Raw genomic sequence first — 19,740 nt, forward strand, 5'->3', positions numbered from 1 at the left:
GCGGATAGGGATTTGGCGGGTATTGCCCCCGTAATTTACGCCCCCCCGCAGCTGCAGCTTTTTTTTTCTTTGCTTTTAAGGGGGTTTAAGGATAATTTCTGCTCTATCACGAGTAAGCTAACAGACGGTACCTGGTATTTGGAATAGCTAGATTAGCTTTGAATGCTAGCTATTATGCTACATGGCCTCAGGTGTGATATACAGACATCCAGTGACCCTCGAGCTTTGATGCCTAGAGATACGGTCATTTTCCCTTTTTTTTTTTCCCTCCAATAACGCCCGGCTCGGAAAGTCCGGCGCTGCGCCGAAGGCCCTGGGAGGCTTTATTATTTATTGGACTATAACTGAAGAGCAAGAGCAAGAAAGAACGTATCGATAGTTGCCGTTAGGATTGTGCTGATAGGGGAAGGTGCGATAGGCGCTATCAGCGGCCCCTCCGAAGCTCTCCCCAGCTCTTCGAGCTTGGGATTCCAGAAGCTCTGGCGAGCGAAGGAGGGGAGCTCCGGGTGGCAAATTCCTAGCGCCACGTTACCATACCGTATTAAACCTCATCCCCCACTTACAGAGCTAGCAAACTAGAGCTGTAAGAAAAAGGCATTGGATCAGATCAGATAACGACCAAGAAACAAAGAGATCGTAATGGCAGGACACACCCGATTTCACTCGAGCGACCGAGGCTCAAGAGAGGGGGGAATCTATGCAGGCTCAGTTCCCCACCTGTGCTGATTTCCCTGGAAGAGCTGAAAACGAACCTCCGACCAGCTCCAACTGCAATGCGTAAGAACCCCCCGTATTACACCGAGCCGGTACACTGTATAACCGCTCTCCTCCGGGGCACATGCCGATGAATAGCCATCTCCAAAAGCAGAATGATTGGCTCTGTGCCGCTTGCGTGGACCTCGTAGTGCCAATTAGGTGAAGCTTGATTGGCCAAGGGGCCCCTGCGGCAAGGGCGCCATCCCGGTTCTGGATAGCCCCGTGCAGGAGGGGAATCATGCAAATCGAGAAAGAAAAAAAGAAAAGAAAAGAAAAACCAATTCCACGCGGGCAGGACGCTTAGTGCCTGGACTTGTGGATTCTGATATACCTGGATCGTATGTAGCCGGTAGAGCCCAGCCTGATGCCAGTGTTGGGCTGCTCCCGAAGCGGCTGAGCGGAGGTTCTGTAACAGTGGAGCTGTGTCGACACCAAATTTCGTTACGGTATTTTGCCCGAGGGTGATCTGTGATGAATGGGACTCGGCCGTAACTGTATCCGGAGGTAATTTGGGCATTCTGGGTTAAATTACTATGTATCTCTCTCTATGTGGTTTCCTTCTCCCTATGATCCCTCTATCGCTCCCTGCAGGCTAACATACCAGCTGCGTCTCAGATGGGATCTAGATCAGCCCAGGCAACCCATCTCTTACATCTTGCCACTCACGAGGGGCCTGAAGATTCTCCAACCTCCAGGGATCGTTGGGGAAGCCCCTGTAATGGAGAGTTTGGATATCAACTCCGGCCCTATAATGTACTCATATTATTTCAATTCCGCTCCCGATGATAGGGCGAACAGGCAAGAATGAGGAGCTGCTGCGCAGACCAACATATCCAACAATTCCTCACATCCATTGACCGTGGAAAGCACAGAAAGGAAATCTACTCAAGGGGCGGCGTAAGCAACCCATCGCTCTGTATAAAGGCATGTTTCTGCGGCTGATCCTCGCCAGCGAAGAACAACAGAACTGCCTCCGCTGCAGCTTTGGAATCGTCATCATCATCGTGGCCTGGCACGAGGGTGCGGTTGATCTGCTGCAGATAACTGTCAACGACCTCCGCCGGCCAGTTCTTGCGGCGCCCAAATTCCAGGCTCAGTTCGCTATTGACGAACGTGTCGAACTCGAAGTGGCCCTGGTATGTCAGGACGCGGCCGGGGCTGTACAGCCCTTGAATCGGGCAAACAGCGCTGCTGCCCATGTTGATCCAGGGCGCAGGTAGGGCCACATTCGTCCCATATGCAGCCACAGCGGCGGGAGTTGGGACTACTTGGTCGCCGTGGACCAGCTGGATGCGGAATGGTCCCGACAAGCGGGCAAGGGGTGGGAAATGTGCAGTAAAAGCCGGCTCCAGGGTGATGGGGTGGATTCCTACTTCAAAGCCACTCAGCGCAGACTCAACATGAAAGGTACACCGCGCGTCTGCGGTAGGTTCTGACAGGAGTGCTTGGGCGATGAGCTGATGGCCGAAGCAGGAGCCAAACATTTTGACATAGGGGAAATTGGCGTGCACCATTTGGATGTACGAAGTAAGGTGCTTGATCCATGGATGCGGGTCGTAGGCGGAGCATACAGAGCCGGTGATCAAAATCGCATCAATGGGGCCCAGTGAGGCAGGCGTCTCGGTTGGAGACGCCGGGCTCGTGCGAAGCGATTCGAGTGGAGGCAATGATCCCCCTACGGCATCGAAAGCAGTGACATGCACGCCGAGTGGGCCATTTGGGAGGCTGGTCCTCGCATTCTTGTTGAGGCGCTCTGCAGCCGCTTGGAGTAGGACGCGGAACTGCGAACTATAGAGACCCCGCTGAGCGTAAACCGATAGGCACGGAATGTCGGTATCTAGTACGGCGACATGGATAGGGTGGGACTGGGACGCCATTCAGCACCTATGAGGCTCCACTGTATACTCTCAAAGATAGGAAGGGGAGTATAGATCGTACGATAGACCTGGTGCTTGTCAAGGTGACCGAGAGATATTTCATTCTGAACGATTTCTCACCATGTTCTGATAGAGCGTTCGGATCGCCATGCCTGATAAGGGTTTCTGTGATTAATAAAGTGGAGAGCGAAAACCAGAAGAGGCAGCCGAATCCTTGTCTAGGTGGGGTTCCAGCAGAAGAACCGTTAGTAATGGCTGTGGTCGCAGATGAGCATAATTCCCATTGAGATCTATAACTAATGCTGAGCCTGATTCTACAGTAGATCATGACAGGGAATGTGTTCTTGACCCCACAATCATTCACGCATTTCATGCATGCGTGAGGGCCATTGATTACCTGAGCGATCACAAAGTCACGCGTGGACCCGTCGAAAACCGATCAGGGCTTTATCAACACCGGATCCCGCCCTTGCGAATGCTAAAATCTATTATACCAAATATGCCTCTATACTTTCAATTCTTGCCAGTAACCGGTAATCTAGTCAATTCCCTTCTGATCCTTGGTTCCAGAGCCCACCTAATGTACCATCCTGCCCAACTATTGGTGACGCAGCGGCTTGCGGGTGAGCTCTACAGCGTTCAACCCGGGTCGTCGTCTCGAGCTTCGGATCAACGACGATCTTCAACAATATGAATTATCGATCTGTCGGCCGAATGGATTGGCAGGGGCTCTGTGAAGCCTAGAGCCCCCGCTCTATACTTCGGGCCCGCGGGATAGGGACTCCGTTGTAGCATTAAAACCTCGCCTTCCCAGCCCTGTCGGTCGACCCAGTTGACTCGGATATTATTTATTATTTTTACCCGGTGCATATCATCCGTTGAACCATGCACATGGCCAGCACGGTTTAATATTGTGCCTAATTGCAGAGTTGCCCTATGTCGTCCGAGTCGATGAACTAGTGAAGGTCGCCATCACAACATCGACCCCCTTGAATTGCGCCATCGTCGAGCCAGCGTCCAATGAGGCAACGCAGAACCCCCCTCAAACGAGAATCATGTAATGATCCGTTGTAGACTCTGTGGAACTGGCTGTTCCAACGTGTTCCATAATATCGGCATCGAATAGGCATGACGATTGTGCTCGCACGCCATACTAGCCCACCGATTCCTCACCCAATACTTTTAAACCTACCCCATCTCGGCCGGTAAACTCGTAGAACCAGAAGAAGATAAATAGCTCATTGGCACCCTGCCTTCCTCTATGCTACACACGTGAAGCTCGTCGACTTGGATCAATATGGCTCCCGCGCTGACTGACGCTCTGCCTACTGCACCCCACAATCTCCATGCCCCGCTGGACATCTTCCCCGATGGCCTCAAAACAACCGGCCAGCATGAGCCCCTCTATGACCACATCGTGCCATTCGAGCGCTTTCCTAAGGAGATAACCGGAAAGACTGTCTGGCGACCGGAGGATTATCGCGATCAGCCCGAGAAATGGACACACCGATTCACCCCCGAGCAGATCGCCGAGCTTAGTGCAGCAGCCGACGCGTTCCTAGCGTCGAAGACTCCTCTCACCGGAATCTCAAAGGTATTCCTCCACAACGACTAGCTTCTATGTTCCTGGATATCCAAAGCTTATCCGGATTAGAGTAACTTCCAAGTCCCCAACCTAGCACCTTTCCTCGAGCAACTCCGCCTCGACCTGATCGACGGCAAGGGCTTCATTCTATTCAAAGGCTTCCCCGTCCAAGAATGGGGTAACCACAAATCCGCCGTCGCATACATGGGCCTGGGCACCTACCTTGGCTACTTTGTCAGCCAGAACAGCCGCGGCCATGTCCTCGGCCATGTCAAGGACCTGGGCGAGGACTCGACCCAGATCGACAAAGTTCGAATCTACCGAACCAACGCTCGGTGAGTCTCCCGGAAGAGAAACGACCTGTTCCAACAGCAGCAGAACTAATGATCGCACCAGTCAATACTTCCACGCCGACGACTGCGACATCGTCGGTCTCCTCTGTATCGCGCGGGCCCTCGAGGGCGGCGAGTCAGACATCGTCTCTTCCCACAACGTCTACAACCACCTGGCCGCCGAACGCCCCGATGTCCTGAAGACCCTCACAGAACCGATCTGGTACTTCGACCGCAAAGGCGAGACCAGCAAGGGACAGAAAGAGTGGATCCGCACAAGCGTCATGTATCTCGAGCGCGGGGAGAACCCCCGCGTTTATACTAAGTAAGCTCCTGCATCCTTGCCGCCTAGTCCTACAAAAGAAAGAAAGGAAGGAAGGAAAAAAGGCAGATCTAACGATTCTCTAGATGGGACCCCTACTTCGTCCGCTCCCTCACCCGCTTCTCGGACGCAGGCCTCATTCCCCCCCTCAGCGACGCCCAACACGAAGCCATCCGCGTCCTGGAAGAAACCTGCAACGCCCACTCGCTGCACATGGTCCTCGAGATCGGCGATATCCAGTTCGTCGCAAACTCGCACGTCCTGCATGCCCGCACCGCGTACAAAGACCACGCGCCGCCCGCGCCGCGCAGGCACCTTATGCGGTTGTGGCTCGCGACGCCGGAGAGCGAGGGAGGGTGGAAGTTGCCGTTTTGGGATAGTAATGAGAAGAAGCGGGGCGGGATCCAGGTGGATGATCAGCCGCCTGTGGCGCTTTTGGATGCGGATTAGGCGTAGTGGGGGTGGATTTGATATCTTGCATTTTGGAGCTTTGAATTTATTTTATTATCCTTCACATTGGTATGGGTAAAGGGGCTTTGGGCGTGATCAGATGATAGTATGTGTAAACCAAAAGAAGCTGATTGAGTGGATTACTGGAGATCTAGCCCAAGCTTCTAGGGCCGGTCAAGCCAGGGCTCCTATGAGACTCTTGGTGGCGATCGATGGATGCAGACAAACCCGTAGGCAAAGCTGTGATGTATACTAGCACACACAATAATCAGTGCTACGGGTCGTCCACAACAAGGAACGGACGACAAAGGAATGCTGCAGTTCTACCAAGTCCGGAGAATACGAATGTCTTATTGGAATGATTGATCTACTGGTGCTCATAGTTCATAGGGTATAAGAAACCACCCAAAACGCCAAGCATATGCACAAGTTCCACTTCCATCTAATGCACGAGTTTATAGCTCCCCCCACTCACAATCTCCAGCTTGCCCCTCGTTACCATCCCAGCCAGGAACTCGCGCAGCTCCTCATTGCTAAACGGGAACCCGCCCGGCACAACAATTTTCAACATCATGACAATCCGCTGCAGCGGCATCGCGCCCTGGTTCGTGAGCATGCCGACAATGAACTGCCAGTACAGATTCATTTTCTCCATCGCAGCAGCTTCGGCGGTCTCCTTCGCTGCGGCTGCAGCCGCAGCCTCGGCAGCAGCAGCGGCATTTGCGGCGTCATCCACGCTGTTCTCATCCTCTGCGGAGCCCGGTCCGGCGACATGCTGCTCGTCCTCGCTGGGCAGGGTTTCAAGAACGCGGAAACAGTCGCGCTTGATTTCGGCGAGAATGCGCTTGCTGACCCAGAAGAGACAGGCGCTGCGGACTAGAGGGGCGGCCATTTCGAGTTCCTCGGTGAGGTCCTCGACGGTTTTTGTGGTGGACTCGTCGGAGGACTGAAAGGCGTGAATGACGGTTGCTTGCCAGGTGGTCACCTCTTCTAAGAAGGAGCGGTCTTCGAGTTCTAGTTCGACGGTTACCTGGCCAAGGCCGTTGCGCCAGGTCAGTTTGCGGGATTGCTTGATTGCTTCGAAGCCCGCGGAATAGCGGTCTTGGATGGACTGGATTTCGTCGGGGATCTTGAATTCTTGGTCTTGGATCTCGGGCCAGAAGAAGCGCGATAGGATCTTGGCGTGGAGCTCGGGGATGTCATTCCGGGGCTGGCGCTTGCTTGCCATGCGGGTGGGGGGGTTTATTGAGGCCTTGGTCGTTGCGGACTACACCGTCGACGCGACGCGAGTCATAGATGTCGCGGAGCATCACCTCACAGGCTTGGAGAGCGGAGTCGCCGAAGCGTACTTTGAGGAGCTCGAGGACGGAGACTTCTTGGTCGTAGTGCTCGCGTTTCTGGAGGAGGCGGTCGGCGAGGAGGGTTTGGAGCTCTTTGACGAATGTTTCTTTCGAGTCGAAGAGGCTGACCAGACTGTCGATCACGTCGGCACTCTTTGACTTGCGATAATCGGGCGCTGCGTCGACCGGATCAGGCATCCAGTTCGCATCATCCCAGTCCAGCTCGCTGTCCTTATGTTCGAGGGATAGCTTGTGTGCTCGCGCGAGCTCTGTTGATAGCTCTATTAATGTATCAGTGCTGGAGGGCAGCGTTGCTTCTGTCGCGGCTGTTACAGGTGCCTCTGCCAGCAATCCACTGACTATGACTTTGACGGTGTCATCACGCTCCCTCAAATAACGCCGGATTGGGCGGGCAATCCGATCGAGCAAGACACCTTTCGGGTCTAGGATATGGAACCCTCGAATGATGGAAATGTACAGTTGCAAAATCTCGACCGTAGAAGCTCCTGGGTGGAGCAAGCGCTGGTTCAACGACGCAATGAACGACTGGGTGACATAGGCCCTAGCCGCAGGATGAGTGATGAACTGGCGCAGGTCTTCAATAGCGCCAGCACTCGCAGGCCACTCCACAATCACATCGAAGAGTTCGCTCGTCCGCAGAGCACCGAGGCGAGCCACCGAAATTTCTTGCCACTTCTCTATATCTCCAGAACTGACATCTGCAGTACTTGGAACTCGATTGTCGGTTGTAGGAGTATGGATGGTCGCCAGAACTTGCACTACGAGTCGACAGAAGACATTGTCTACCCAATGCCGCAGGTGTGCAAGAGCAGATGTTGGTGCCTCCCATCGATCTGTGTACGCCGCGCGCACAAACTCCGTCATCATGATATTCATGACGCTTGCAAATACCTTCTGCGCTTTATCACCACCAAGCCCAACCACCTCCAGGCCATTCATGAATGCCAACAACTGGTCCCTAGCGATAGTCACGTGGCTTCCTTCGCTGTCGAGCATCATGTGTGCTTGGTCTTCGGGGCTCTGTTGTCTCCAGTCATCATATGAAACCGAGTAATGACGGTCTATCTGCATATCATTCTCGCTGTCCTCATCGGAAGATGAGTCTTCAAGCAGAGTATCAATGCCGAGGATGACAATCGCACTTTGCGCGAGTTCTCCTGCCAAAAGTGTGGATATCTGCGACCACGGCAGAGAATATGACACCACAGCATGGAAGGTTCGCTGAAGCTGGGTCAGCACCACGCCTTGTGTCGACGCCCTCAGGCGTGGCATAAGCTCGTGAATGACAGGGGTCAAGTAGATTCGACGCGCTAACTGTAAACATTTCACCATATCGCGAAGCAGGCCGGCCTGTTCGGGGTGTTTGAGAAGCTAAACAGGCCTCAGATTAGCTCTACTCCCAGATGGCCCGGTGGTCCGGATTCCAGTGCCAATTCCATACCTGATGTAGCCCTCCCCGGAGGTTCAAAAGGAAGTGCCTCCGTATCTCATCGCCGTACCAGCTAATCAGGTTCTTCGATTCGTCTGCGGCCTGTGGCGCCGCCGAGACCAAATAAGTCAGAGCATCTGCGGTCTCCCTGGAAGGAGGGCTTAACCTGCCGAATGCTTGGATTGCATCACTTCCATCTGTATCTTTTCCTTCATAGACCGGTGCGAAGCCTAGGTCAGGGACTGCCAGGAAGGCAGTTGCTGCGGTCCATGCTCGGTCCCAATCTCGGTCGGAGTCGGCGACCCCATCGGGATGGATTACAGCGAACGAGTCATTTCTCACGGTAGAAGAGGAGCCGGTCGATTGGAAAGACGCATTCAGGTTCTCGTTCTCGCTCGGAGAGAATGGTGATCGGGCTTGGAGTGACGCGGGGGAGAAGACGGAGTTGAAGACGCGTCGTCGTCCCGCGTTTAGGGGGACATTGGCTAACGAAGTGCTCATAGCAGCAGGGACATTCTGAGCAAGGCGTTGGTGCCGGAAAAGCGGGGCTTCCAGAGGCTTGAATGCTGTTGTTGCTAGCGGAAGTTGGGGTCCTTCAATTGATGGACGCGCGTGGTCACGTGGAGTTTCTACATGTCTTCACAACGTTTTGCTTGCAATGCCATTTATAGAGGACGGACAAGAATAAGATGTTTGCTAGTAGTTGATCTTTCGATGTGCTTCATAAATATGCTATTTGTCATAGTCCTCGGTCGCTGGCTCAAAGACAGCGCTGGGATGAGGAAAGCGGGGGTCCCAAAACAAAAGAACCACGATGCAATGCGCCGTGAAGCCATACGACAGCCCACAAAAGAGGCCAGCGCTAAATAACAAAGGGGGTATCATGTCACATCTGACAGGTCCGTAGAAAAAAAAAAGAAATAAAATCCAGAACTAAAGGAGAAGAGCAGTCCTTCCGCTCAAGCCCGCTGTGATTAGCACAGCTCTGTATAGCGCAGGCATAGGATACCACCCAAGTCTATCGGGAAATCGTCCCATCTAAGTATCGCCCACCTTCTCCCAGTCGCTATCGGTGCTCACATAGCCAGAACTATCAGCCCCAAAGCTAGGTCGCTTTTTGGGGTCTCGCTCAACAGGCCGCAAGGTGTTCGACGCAGCACTGCCGGTTGCGATGGCGGAGGTAGATGTCTTCAGCGCAGTAATGTCTTCCGTCTCGGTATCGCTACCCCCTTCTACCGCACCAGTGCCCTTTCCCTTATCGGGGCCATCTTCGGCCTCTGCTTGCTTCTTCTTCTCCGCCTCTTGGGCTAGCTGGGCCAGGCGCACCTCCCGCGCAAACCAGTTGATAGAATACCACAGGCCGGCACTCAACAAGGACAGAGCAATGAAATGGATGCTCTTGGTTGCGAGGAGGAGGACGAAGAGCACGAGCTGCAGGGCCGCAAAGGTGACGTTCGTGGCGACCAGGAGCGTGGGGGTGGGGCCGGGTACGAAGATGCTGGACCAAAGCTCCTCGACGAAAGAAGCCATGGTGGTAGATGAAGATATGCGTGCTTAGATGGGTATCACCAGGATTCTGGGGGAAGTGACGTCGTGGCACCGGAAACTGGAATCCGTTGGAAAGATGTGGAAGACGGTAAGTTCGAGAATGTCGGGGCTGCGATTCCGACATTTTCAATAACCACCTTTTTGCAACCCCACAGGCGGAACGGGGGGAAGCCATGCCCAACCTCTTTGCTCGTAATCGCATCTGACCCCAGAAATTGGAGGAGCAATAGGCTTGCAATTACGAGATTCCAGCCGCCAGGGGTACCTTCATCACGCCTGGAGATCAGATGTTAATCTCACCTGGATGGCATCACGATCTCGGTGCGACAATACGCTGCCCAATGGAAGAGGCGGGCCGTCTATTGCCCCTCTTGTCTGGGCATGGAGGAGAGTTTCCGGTCTCACTTGCATGGGTCATGCCTAACCAGGACTGGTCCCATAGTTGAGAGTTTCTATCGGACCAAAACCGAAGTCCCTCCTCCCAGGCAACGGTCATCCAGGGGGGTGAAGGAGCGAAATGGTTATCAGGAAGATGATTCCCGAGGGCCGCAATAGGGCAGAAATGCCAGGCACCGGGGGGGTATCGTAGTCGCAAAGTCGCACAGAAGCCGTAGAGATTTGAGCAACTACGAGTAGAGGTGACTGCTGCTCATGCTGCGTCTACAAGGGAACAATAGTCCTACGGCCTCCTCTGTCTGCATGTTCTTCAGGCGCCCCTGCGAGCTCACGAGATTTAGGTCAAAGATGAGGAGGGACCAGAAAGGACCAGAAGGACCAGGCTTTCAAAAGCCGGGCCTCCAGCCAACCAGTGCGCAGGACTAGGTAACCACGCCTTGTTCTCCAGCTCCCCCACACCCCGAACTGCAGTGGATCACCCCCCGTCGTTTCCCCATACGGTCTGGGGTCCAATTAGTATGACCGTCAAGCCGTGGATTTGCCGTCATGCTTTCTCGGGACCCCGCAAAGACCGGGATGGCCTTGGCAATCATCCAATCAGCCTTCTGGCTTTTACCAATCGGTCGGCCATACCCCGGAAGAGAGGGGGCTCGTAGCGAGTGTGGAACTGTGTATAAGTATTGCCCGATATCATCTGTTTCCCGGCTTTTGAAGGAGCACTTTCAGGAAATCCAACGGCTATACCTGTTGGGTGCATCCCTCCCCTCCATCTCTCTTCATTATCATGGCAAAGAATCCAGAGTTAGTGAAACATCTATCGAGCGACGTCGATGGCTTCACGCACCATGCCGAAGACATCACTGCCGATCGGGAGCCCTATGGTCCTCCCGGTCTCCGCGGCCTGGTGAGCAGTCCGTTTGTGCTCCTGTGTGCGGCGTGCTCGACGCTGGGTGGGTTGATCTTTGGTTATGATCAAGGTGTGGTGTCGGTAATCTTGGTGATGGACCAATTCCTCGGCGAGTTTCCTCGCATCTCGGAAAGCGGTTTCTGGAAGGGTCTATTGACTGCCATGATTGAGCTTGGTGCCTTCGTCGGTGCTTTGAACCAAGGTTGGATTGCCGACAAGATCTCTCGTCGGTACTCGATTATCGTTGCGGTCATTATCTTCACCATCGGCTCAATCCTGCAGACAGCTGCCGTGGAGTATTCCATGTTGACTGTGGCTCGGTTGATTGGCGGTATCGGAATTGGCATGCTGTCCATGGTGGCTCCTCTGTACATCTCAGAGATCAGTATGCTTCCCTATACTTCTATGAAGACTTACGCCTTACTGACTGCCCTCATCTACTAGGTCCCCCCAGAGTGTCGAGGAACTTTGCTGGTTCTGGAAGAATGGTGTATCGTGCTGGGCATTGTGATCGCATACTGGACCACTTACGGAACCCGCTATATGGCCGGGGAATGGTCCTGGCGTCTTCCTTTCCTCCTGCAAATGATTCCCGGCTTCATTCTTCTCGCGGGCGTGATTGCCCTGCCATTTTCTCCCCGCTGGCTAGCCTCGAAAGGTCGCAATGAAGAAGCATTGAAAAGCCTCTGCAAATTGCGCAATCTGCCGCCTACTGACAGACGTATTCGGCAAGAGTACTTGGACATCCAAGCCGAGGTGAAGTTTCACCAGGAAATGAATGCTGAAAAGCACCCCAACCTTCAAAGTGGGAGTATCAAGGACTCCTTCCTTCTAGAAATGGCTTCCTGGGCCGATTGCTTCAGAAAGGGATGCTGGCGCCGAACCCATATCGGTGTCATGATCAGCTTCTTCCAGCAGGTGAGCTCTATACAATTTTCTTGATCATACATAAGCAGGCCTCAACTAACACCGATTTAGTTCGTCGGAATCAACGCCCTGATCTACTACTCTCCCTCCCTTTTCGCCAACATGGGCCTGGACAACAGCATGCAGCTTGTCATGTCCGGCGTTCTCAATGTCTTACAATTGGTCGGTGTTACAAGTAGTATCTTCACGATGGATATCATCGGACGGCGCAAGCTTCTGATGGGTGGCTCTGCACTCATGACTCTATCCCACGTCATTATTGCCGCTCTGGTCGCCGTCTACAGCCACAACCACTGGGAAGGCCATTCTGCCCAAGGATGGGTGAGCGCTGCATTTCTGCTATTCTACATGATTTCATTCGGGGCCACGTGGGGTCCTATTCCCTGGGCCTTGCCATCCGAGATTTTCCCCTCTTCGCTGCGTGCCAAGGGTGTTGCTCTGTCTACCTGCTCGAATTGGCTCAACAACTTCATCATCGTAAGTTCACAATCTTTTCTTTTCCCTCCTTGCTAGGCACCTTCGCTAATGCCCAATAGGGTCTTATCACGCCTCCCTTGGTCGATGGAACGAACTACGGTGCATATATCTTCTTCGCCGTCTTCTGTTTCTTGTCCGGGGTTTGGACTTTCTTCTTCGTCCCTGAAACCAAAGGGCGCACACTGGAGCAGATGGACCACGTCTTCAAGGACAACTCCTCTGAGTATGAGCGGGAAAGACGCACAGCGATTGAAGCTGAGCTGATTGAAAGAGAGATTCTTGGTGGGAACCCTGGTTCGGAGCATGCCACAGTCTAATTTGGCGTAGATATCAGTTTAGCATAGCAAGGGCGCCTTTATGGGTTGTAACATGATGGGAATGGATCCACTTTTTGCTGATGATGACCGAGTATTATCTCTTCCCAAACGTAGTCATTGATTATATACCAATCTCTTCTTACTTCGCATTCTCGATCTACTTCGTGCTGACTAGTGACATATGATAAATTTGGCTTCTCTCAGGCTATAACAGCTGCGAAGGCTTCAGCCATACGAGTTTCATCAAAATTGGGAGATGTGGCAATCTACGAAGAAATTATTCCTACAAGAGGAGCGTCGCGCACGGAGCATTTTGGGTAGGCAGAAAGGCACATATACATGAGTTATTAGAGTAGGCACGTAGAGTCGCAAACGAGATGCGGCCTTTCAGACAGCTCACCCTGTACAAGTAGCAGCCAGGGTCATGTAAAGGAAAAGAAAGGGTATTACCTAAACCAGCCCTTGTAGCTCATTTGGTAGAGCGCAGCACTTGTATTAACCTGCTATGCTGAGGTACCGTGTTCGACTCACGGCGGGGGCTTTTAATTTTTTTTTGCCTTTTTCTGTAAAACATGTCTTGCCCCATCCCCACTCCAAACCACCGACCCATTCTTGTTGTTTCTAAAAAATTGGTTATTTCATTGCGTCCACGTTGGTAAAATTTGGCGACTAATAATTCAGTGATTCGAAGGAATTTACTGTCTCGTGATCAAAACAGTAAATATTCAAGTTTCTGGCATACCATCAAGTCCCACTGCCCTCTAAGACGAAACCCAGGATTCCACCCTCTAATCCACTTGGCTACGTGGCAAGTATGAGGGGCATGAGAACGTGGGTTATTGAAAGCGACTATTTGATGGCTATCATATGTGACCTGCCCGACATGCCATGGCGTCGGATATGGACATGCGAATATCATAAGGGAACATCCTTAGACGCCTTGGGAACTCTGGAAACGTGCGAGTTGATAATTTGGGGATATCCTCACGAACCACGGCCCCGGCTTCTACACTAATCTAAGATGGCTGCGGCAGGAAGAGGCAATAATGCGTCTAGCTTCGAAAAGCCTTCTCGGCCTCGAGAAGCAGAAAACGGAGAATAATCGAACATAAGTGCGAGAGCAAACAAGTTTCACGGTTGTAGCTTCCGCAATATCAGCTCCGTCTCCACCGGTCATTCATTCTCTTTGTCTTTTCTCTCTCCGGAGATGCTTTCCCAGGTAGCTCGCTGGTGGTGGCGTTGAGAGACTATGTCAAGAGTGAAATACTGACTTCGCAGCCGGTGGAAGGGATGGTGAGACTAGCACGAAGATACTGGATTAGAGTCCTAATTACGTTCGTTGAAATTGGACATAGGCAAGCCAAAGGACAGGAAGCAATTAGCCTCAGCCAGTAATGTCAGATAGATTACTAGATAATTGCCTGAATTCCGCGCCCCTGGGTCATCCCCTGATAAATCCCCTAATAATATCAGAAATTTGATTCGCCATAAGAAATGTTCAGTAGAGATTTAAGAACATACCTCGATCCATTTAAGACTGTTTGCAGACATTGCTTTATCCTCAAAAAGGGTTTTATCAACCCGTTTCCCATCCAAAAGGTAAACATGGGGATCTCCCATTTGACGCGGGCCAAGCTCCCCACTCTCATACATTCTGATCAGAGCTTCCGCGTTTACACGCTGGATTTGGCCCCATTCAGTCTGGAGATAATCTTTTAGTTGTTGGATCCTCTCTGCAGGCTGGAAAACGTAGGGGATAGGACAGGCCGGACTGAAGACGGGCTTGGAGTCGGCCATGATTTTGGAAGGTGGATGATCAGGAGGAAAAGCGGTGTTATTGGGAAAGGTTGTCGGAAGTATGTCGTGGAGAAGCGGAGTATAGTTAGTTAATGGCAATCGATTAGTCTCCGACCCTCCTTTCTTTACCGCCTGACTCTACCGTTCAAATTCCGCCGGTTCAAAAGCGAGATATAACAATCTTTCCTCTTCTGTGCGGGCGCGCAAAGACCGGATCAATATCAGGTAGGTAACTGGATTGATTCCACGTAGCTGACTGTGTTGGGGAATGCGATCCGTCCCCAGCCTTCCGCAAAAGCAGGCACCTCTTTAGCAGAGACGAGTAATTGGCTCAACCCAACTGAAAAAAGTTAATCCTTAATACCTGCCCTGGTTGAGATGAGTACTGACCTATTTCTTGCATATGCGCGTTCTCGGTGGTTGATGTCACCCTTCGCACGCGATGATCAGCTGATTAAAGATGACATAGGGGGGTAGCCTCATGAGTAATATGTTCTAAGTAGTCCACGGGTGTTATTGACCAGTGCGTTGAGTTCAGCCAAGTTATATTTCCTCTTTCTGAAGGTCTGGCTTTACTATCTCTGGACCATCAGCCATATCACTGTATTTCGAGGCGCGATGAACATCGGAGTTAGGAGCAATTTACTAATCTGGTAACCGCCGTCTGTCACTTATGGTGAAGAGAGGGACGTCCGGAGGAAAGGTGTGAGATGTCCTTGAAAGGTACAGTAGGGGTCTCGATATCAGGCATGATTGGCGTTAGGCAGTCGCTTCTGTTAAGCACCTAATAGACTTGATGAATATACATCTACATTCACCGCACCTATAGTTCGACTGCAAGTGTTACGAAGGCATCCAATTCCCAAAGATCCACCTTCATCCAGAGAGGATACCACACAGGAAACCAATCAAGCATCTCCTTTTTGAAATACTAATTGACCCATCTCGGCTGATCCCTGATGGTAGACTATCAGAGTACCGGGGCTTGTTTCGTTATCAGTCGGATACGGACGCTTCCCGGACTTCAGCCAGCCGGTGATGCGGTGCACAAGCCCTCTGCGCCACACCTTCAAATTTTGCGCAGCATAGAGAACAAGCCACTAAATCAATTCCGAATGATGATTCATGGGTTCGTCCAAGTTTCGCATGTTTGCTAATCCCGAGTCTTTGCCGAGAGCCCTCGAATTAGTCGTCCTTCAATATATGTCTAGCTGGCGGTCTACACAACCTCAAAAAGCAGAGGCAACACTCGCACATTGACATGAGACCCGGATGGCTTGAAGTCCCCAAGACCTTATTTCGGCCGGTCATCCTCTCCACTGAAGAAACGTATGATCCGACGCTCGCTACAATTATCCCCATCGCGTACGCGCTATCTCGGGTATTTCTGCACGGGTTGTGGGGAAGACGCTCCACGTGCCAAACTGGGTTATGGGGAGCGTTCGTGGATATAGCCGGCGATGCAGGAACTGCTATTGGCCAGGAAAAGCCACTAAAGCCGAGCTGACACCCAAAGCGCCACAAGAAGCTTGAGAGCTGAAGGACTCGTATCCACGGGGAGCTGAAGGGGTTCCCGATCCGGCCAAGCGCCGGACATTCCCTACGCAGTGGAGAATGGGTTCGTCCGAGCGGCGGGCTACGCTGGCCAGGCTGGACTTGATAGCGTCGCGATAAGCTACGCCGTGGGCAAAGCTGGGGCATACAAGCGACATTCACTCCAACGATAATGTCAGTCTGGTGAGATGGTGGGTCGGGGGTCTAGTGGAGTTATGAGCCGGGAAACATAAATAGAAGAGGTATTGCTCTGAGTTTGGATCTCCAGAGTTCCAGGGCTGGGGCAGGAGTATATACTTTGAGTTTCTGATACTTGCATCTTCCCCATCATTCTCACAATGGGACCCAAAGCTTACGACAACGATTGCTACGAGCTCGAGCCTGAGGACTGTGTCCTCCGTCAACGAGCAGACGCCAAATCAACGCCCATCAAAAAGCGCATCATCATTTGCTGTGACGGCACTTGGCAATCCGCTGTCTCTGGGAAGAAGAATGTGCCCTCCAATGTGACTCGGCTCTGCCGAGCGCTAAATAGCACTGGTACAGACAAGAAGAACGAGAAATGGCAGCAAGTCGTCTGGTACGACTCTGGAGTGGGTACCACGGCCCTTGCCATTGGCGATGCCATCGAGGGCGCGACCGGCGTTGGCCTCGAGGGAAATGTCATCGAAGCATACAACTTCTGCGTGCTCAACTTCAACCCCGGGACAAGATCTACTGCTTTGGGTTCTCACGCGGTGCTTACACGGCACGTACTATTGCCGGTCTGATCTCTGACATTGGTATCTGCCACAAGCGCGACTTGAATAAGTTTGCCGATCTGTGGCAGGTCTATAAGGCTTTCAAGAAGGAGGCGGGGACTCGTTTCCACAGAAGTGAAGCTTGGTACGAGTGGATGTGGGGAAAGCTTGATGAAGGGCAAGGTGTTGGTAGCGACCCACAAAGAAAGCTGGTGTGGGCCCAGCGTCCCCAGGGCGAGTGGGCGCAAAAGGGGTCGCGAGAGGTCGAGCTGGTCGGCGTCTACGACACTGTGGGTGCTCTGGGAATGCCTGAGGTCATGGGTGTCCAGCTTCCGAGCTACCTTGTCGCGAAGCACCACGGTGATTGGCACAACGTTGGGCTTTCTGCAAGTGAGTACACCTCGGGCGCAAGACTAATGAATTAGAAAGGCTTGTATGACTGACTCAGTTTCCAGACATCAAACATGCGTTCCAAGCCCTGGCTTTGGATGAATCTCGCAGGGCCTTTGCGCCCGTCCTATTCTACATCCCCAAGGAAGATGCTTCTGAGGCAGAAGTGGAGGTGAAGAAACGTGCTGAAAAAGAAGCAGAGGACAAATACTGGGACTGCCTGGAGTTCGCTGAGAAAACCAAGGCCAGATCCGATGCGACAGACCAAGAGGTCAATGATGCAGCGAAGAACGCCAATTTGGCTGCAAAGAACTGGAACGCCGCTTCTCGCGACCGTGTCAAGTATCAGAATAGAAAGGAGAGGAACTCTACTTTGAAGCAGGTTTGGTTTCCTGGCTATCATATCAACATCGGCGGTGGCTCGAGCGACACCTTGAACAACGAGGGCGACATGGAGGAGATGTCCACCATCACCTTCTCCTGGATGCTTGACCAGATCAAGCCGCACTTGTCCATTGACGAGCGCTTCATCCTCGACGAGTATAGGAAGCGCCAGCGCAGATTCGTCGACCTGAACGATACCTACTTGAAGTGGAAGGCTTTCAATGACGCACGCAAGGCTGAAACCTGGGCAGACTGGGCCTGGCGCAATGCCTCGAGCACCACCACAGCTCTGATTCACCCTCTCACTCCCAGCAAAGAAGTTATCCCTGAAAAGCCTGCTTACGAGGGGCTGCGCGAGTACGGGTGGGGTATTGGTCAGATGAAAGACAGTTATACCAAGATGTACTGGGCCAACCTTCACCACTACCGCACTCCTGGCCAATACGCAACCACGAAGGAGGGCAAGACTGTCAAGTCCTTGGGAGATACTTGCGAGTATATCCACCCAGTTGTGAACTACCGAGTCGAGCAGACCAAAGAGATCCACAAGAAGAACCCCAAAATCCCAGCTTACAAGCCTCGCGGGGCCTTCTACAACCGCCGGAAGGTAGTAGACCAGAAGACTGGCCGTCGATTCTTCGAGTACGACATCTGCGGATGCCCCCGCCCTATCGAAGAGTGGCGCCTTGGAGGCTTGGACTCTTATGAGCGTCTGGCAATCACCGGCGAGGAAGCCTACAAGTACGTGCAGGAATTGGACGATGATCTCCACACTGGAATTGTCACCCGTCCTCGGACTGTTCTTCCACACGAGGATGCCCCGGTCAAGCGTCCCAAGAAGAAAGAGCACAAGACCCAGTTCGAATGCGAGCTGGCGCCTGCGACAATCTTACACAAGTTTGGCTCGTCGACCACCGTGACGGAGATTGAGGAGGATCTCTTTGAAAGCCATACCAGCCTTGAAAGCCACTCGACTCATTCGCAGGTTCAATACGTGCGATAGGCTCAGCCCTGGAGAATTCCTTGTTGCTTATATCCTCTGTACTTCTGTTTATTCGCTGCTATTCGTATGCTTTTTGGATTCCCTGTGATATACACTGTAGTGACTAGTTGACTCGAATTACCACTTTCCCATAATTCTTCTGATCCCATAGATACTTCAACGCATCCACAGCCTCCCCGAACTCAAAGACCGTGGGATCCACAATCGGTTTAATCCCATGCTTGTCAATAAAAGCATTACAAGCCTCGAACTGACTGACAGGCCCCACGTTAATCCCCCGCACAATCGCCAACGTGGGCAACATCGCCTCAAAGCTTACCGTACGCTCCTGCTTCGCTCCTCCCAGGAACCCAACCACCGAAATCACCCCTTCAGTCCGAATAGCAGCCAGCGACTGCGGCATGGTCGCCTCCCCCCCAACCTCAATAACATGATCCACCCCCTCCTCATCCGGCGTCAACCTCTTCGCCGTCTCTCCCCAAGTCGCATCCGCCTTGTAATTCAGCACATGCTGCACCCCCATCTCCCGCAGCCGCTGCGCCTTCTCCTCCGTCGACGTCGTCGCAATCACATTCGCCCCCGCCGCCAGCGCAACCTGCACCGCAAATAAACTAACACCCCCCGTTCCCTGCGTCAGCACCCAGTCCCCGGCCTCCAGCGCCCGGCCCCCCAATCCAAACAGACAGTTCCACACCGTCACAGCCGCACACGACAGCGTCGACGCCTGCACCATATCCAGACTCCTCGGCGCCGCGACGAGCGCCGTCTCCGCGAACACGGCGTGCTCGCGCAGCGTCCCGTCCAGCAGGTTGCCGAGCCCGCGTTTCCGGATCGCGCGGGTCATGCGCCCGGACTGGTACGCGGGGTTGAATGCCGTGCACACGCGGTCGCCGGGCTCGAAGCGGCGAGTGCCGGGGCCTACGGCGATGACCTCGCCGCTCGCGTCGGAGCAGGGGACTACGCCGTCCCGGGAGGCGAGGGGGGTATGTCCCCATTGGGATGGCGACGTCGCGGTAGTTGAGCGAGACGGCATGGATCTTGACGAGGCATTCGTTTGGGCCTGGAGGGTTAAGCGGGACGGTTATCTGTTTGAGGCCGGCCCATTGGGCGTTTGGGGTTACGGTCCATTGGGTTGAGGTTGTGGTCATTGTGAAGGGGAGTGGGTTGAATTATTTGATGGTATTTCAA

At 53.0% G+C, this 19,740-nt stretch overlaps 8 protein-coding genes across 8 annotated transcripts; 3 read left to right on the forward strand and 5 right to left on the reverse strand.

The window, feature by feature from the left end:
* Positions 1-1,637: 1,637 nt before the first annotated feature.
* On the reverse strand, positions 1,638-2,633 carry N7468_010593 (type 1 glutamine amidotransferase; the record flags this gene model as incomplete). The annotated part of the gene is made up of 1 exon (XM_058479888.1): positions 1,638-2,633. One exon carries the CDS (start codon positions 2,631-2,633, stop codon positions 1,638-1,640), a length of 996 nt encoding a protein of 331 aa, XP_058325411.1.
* A 1,297-nt stretch (positions 2,634-3,930) lies between these two features.
* Positions 3,931-5,322, forward strand: N7468_010594 (TauD/TfdA family dioxygenase; the record flags this gene model as incomplete). Its single annotated transcript, XM_058479889.1, has 4 exons — positions 3,931-4,227; positions 4,288-4,553; positions 4,615-4,875; positions 4,959-5,322. 4 exons carry the CDS (start codon positions 3,931-3,933, stop codon positions 5,320-5,322), a joined length of 1,188 nt encoding a protein of 395 aa, XP_058325412.1.
* A 442-nt stretch (positions 5,323-5,764) lies between these two features.
* On the reverse strand, positions 5,765-8,613 carry N7468_010595 (anaphase promoting complex subunit 2; the record flags this gene model as incomplete). Its single annotated transcript, XM_058479890.1, has 3 exons — positions 5,765-6,511; positions 6,591-8,054; positions 8,125-8,613. The coding sequence occupies 3 exons, from the start codon at positions 8,611-8,613 to the stop codon at positions 5,765-5,767; spliced, it is 2,700 nt and encodes an 899-aa protein (XP_058325413.1).
* A 537-nt stretch (positions 8,614-9,150) lies between these two features.
* On the reverse strand, positions 9,151-9,642 carry N7468_010596 (V-type ATPase assembly factor PKR1; the record flags this gene model as incomplete). Its single annotated transcript, XM_058479891.1, has 1 exon — positions 9,151-9,642. The coding sequence occupies one exon, from the start codon at positions 9,640-9,642 to the stop codon at positions 9,151-9,153; it is 492 nt and encodes a 163-aa protein (XP_058325414.1).
* A 1,198-nt stretch (positions 9,643-10,840) lies between these two features.
* N7468_010597 (sugar porter family MFS transporter) lies at positions 10,841-12,684 on the forward strand (the record flags this gene model as incomplete). Its single annotated transcript, XM_058479892.1, has 4 exons — positions 10,841-11,348; positions 11,418-11,881; positions 11,942-12,367; positions 12,427-12,684. 4 exons carry the CDS (start codon positions 10,841-10,843, stop codon positions 12,682-12,684), a joined length of 1,656 nt encoding a protein of 551 aa, XP_058325415.1.
* Positions 12,685-14,093: 1,409 nt separating this feature from the next.
* Positions 14,094-14,481, reverse strand: N7468_010598 (uncharacterized protein; the record flags this gene model as incomplete). Its single annotated transcript, XM_058479893.1, has 2 exons — positions 14,094-14,144; positions 14,206-14,481. 2 exons carry the CDS (start codon positions 14,479-14,481, stop codon positions 14,094-14,096), a joined length of 327 nt encoding a protein of 108 aa, XP_058325416.1.
* Positions 14,482-16,373: 1,892 nt separating this feature from the next.
* On the forward strand, positions 16,374-18,552 carry N7468_010599 (T6SS phospholipase effector Tle1-like catalytic domain-containing protein; the record flags this gene model as incomplete). The annotated part of the gene is made up of 3 exons (XM_058479894.1): positions 16,374-16,721; positions 16,748-17,149; positions 17,224-18,552. The coding sequence occupies 3 exons, from the start codon at positions 16,374-16,376 to the stop codon at positions 18,550-18,552; spliced, it is 2,079 nt and encodes a 692-aa protein (XP_058325417.1).
* Positions 18,553-18,655: 103 nt separating this feature from the next.
* N7468_010600 (zinc-dependent alcohol dehydrogenase family protein) lies at positions 18,656-19,585 on the reverse strand (the record flags this gene model as incomplete). Its single annotated transcript, XM_058479895.1, has 1 exon — positions 18,656-19,585. The coding sequence occupies one exon, from the start codon at positions 19,583-19,585 to the stop codon at positions 18,656-18,658; it is 930 nt and encodes a 309-aa protein (XP_058325418.1).
* Between the last annotated feature and the right edge of the window lie 155 nt (positions 19,586-19,740).

This window comes from Penicillium chermesinum (assembly GCF_028974085.1).
Source record: "Penicillium chermesinum strain IBT 19713 chromosome Unknown utg000009l:1.0-952002.0:1.0-954369.0, whole genome shotgun sequence".
Lineage (NCBI taxonomy): Eukaryota > Fungi > Ascomycota > Eurotiomycetes > Eurotiales > Aspergillaceae > Penicillium > Penicillium chermesinum.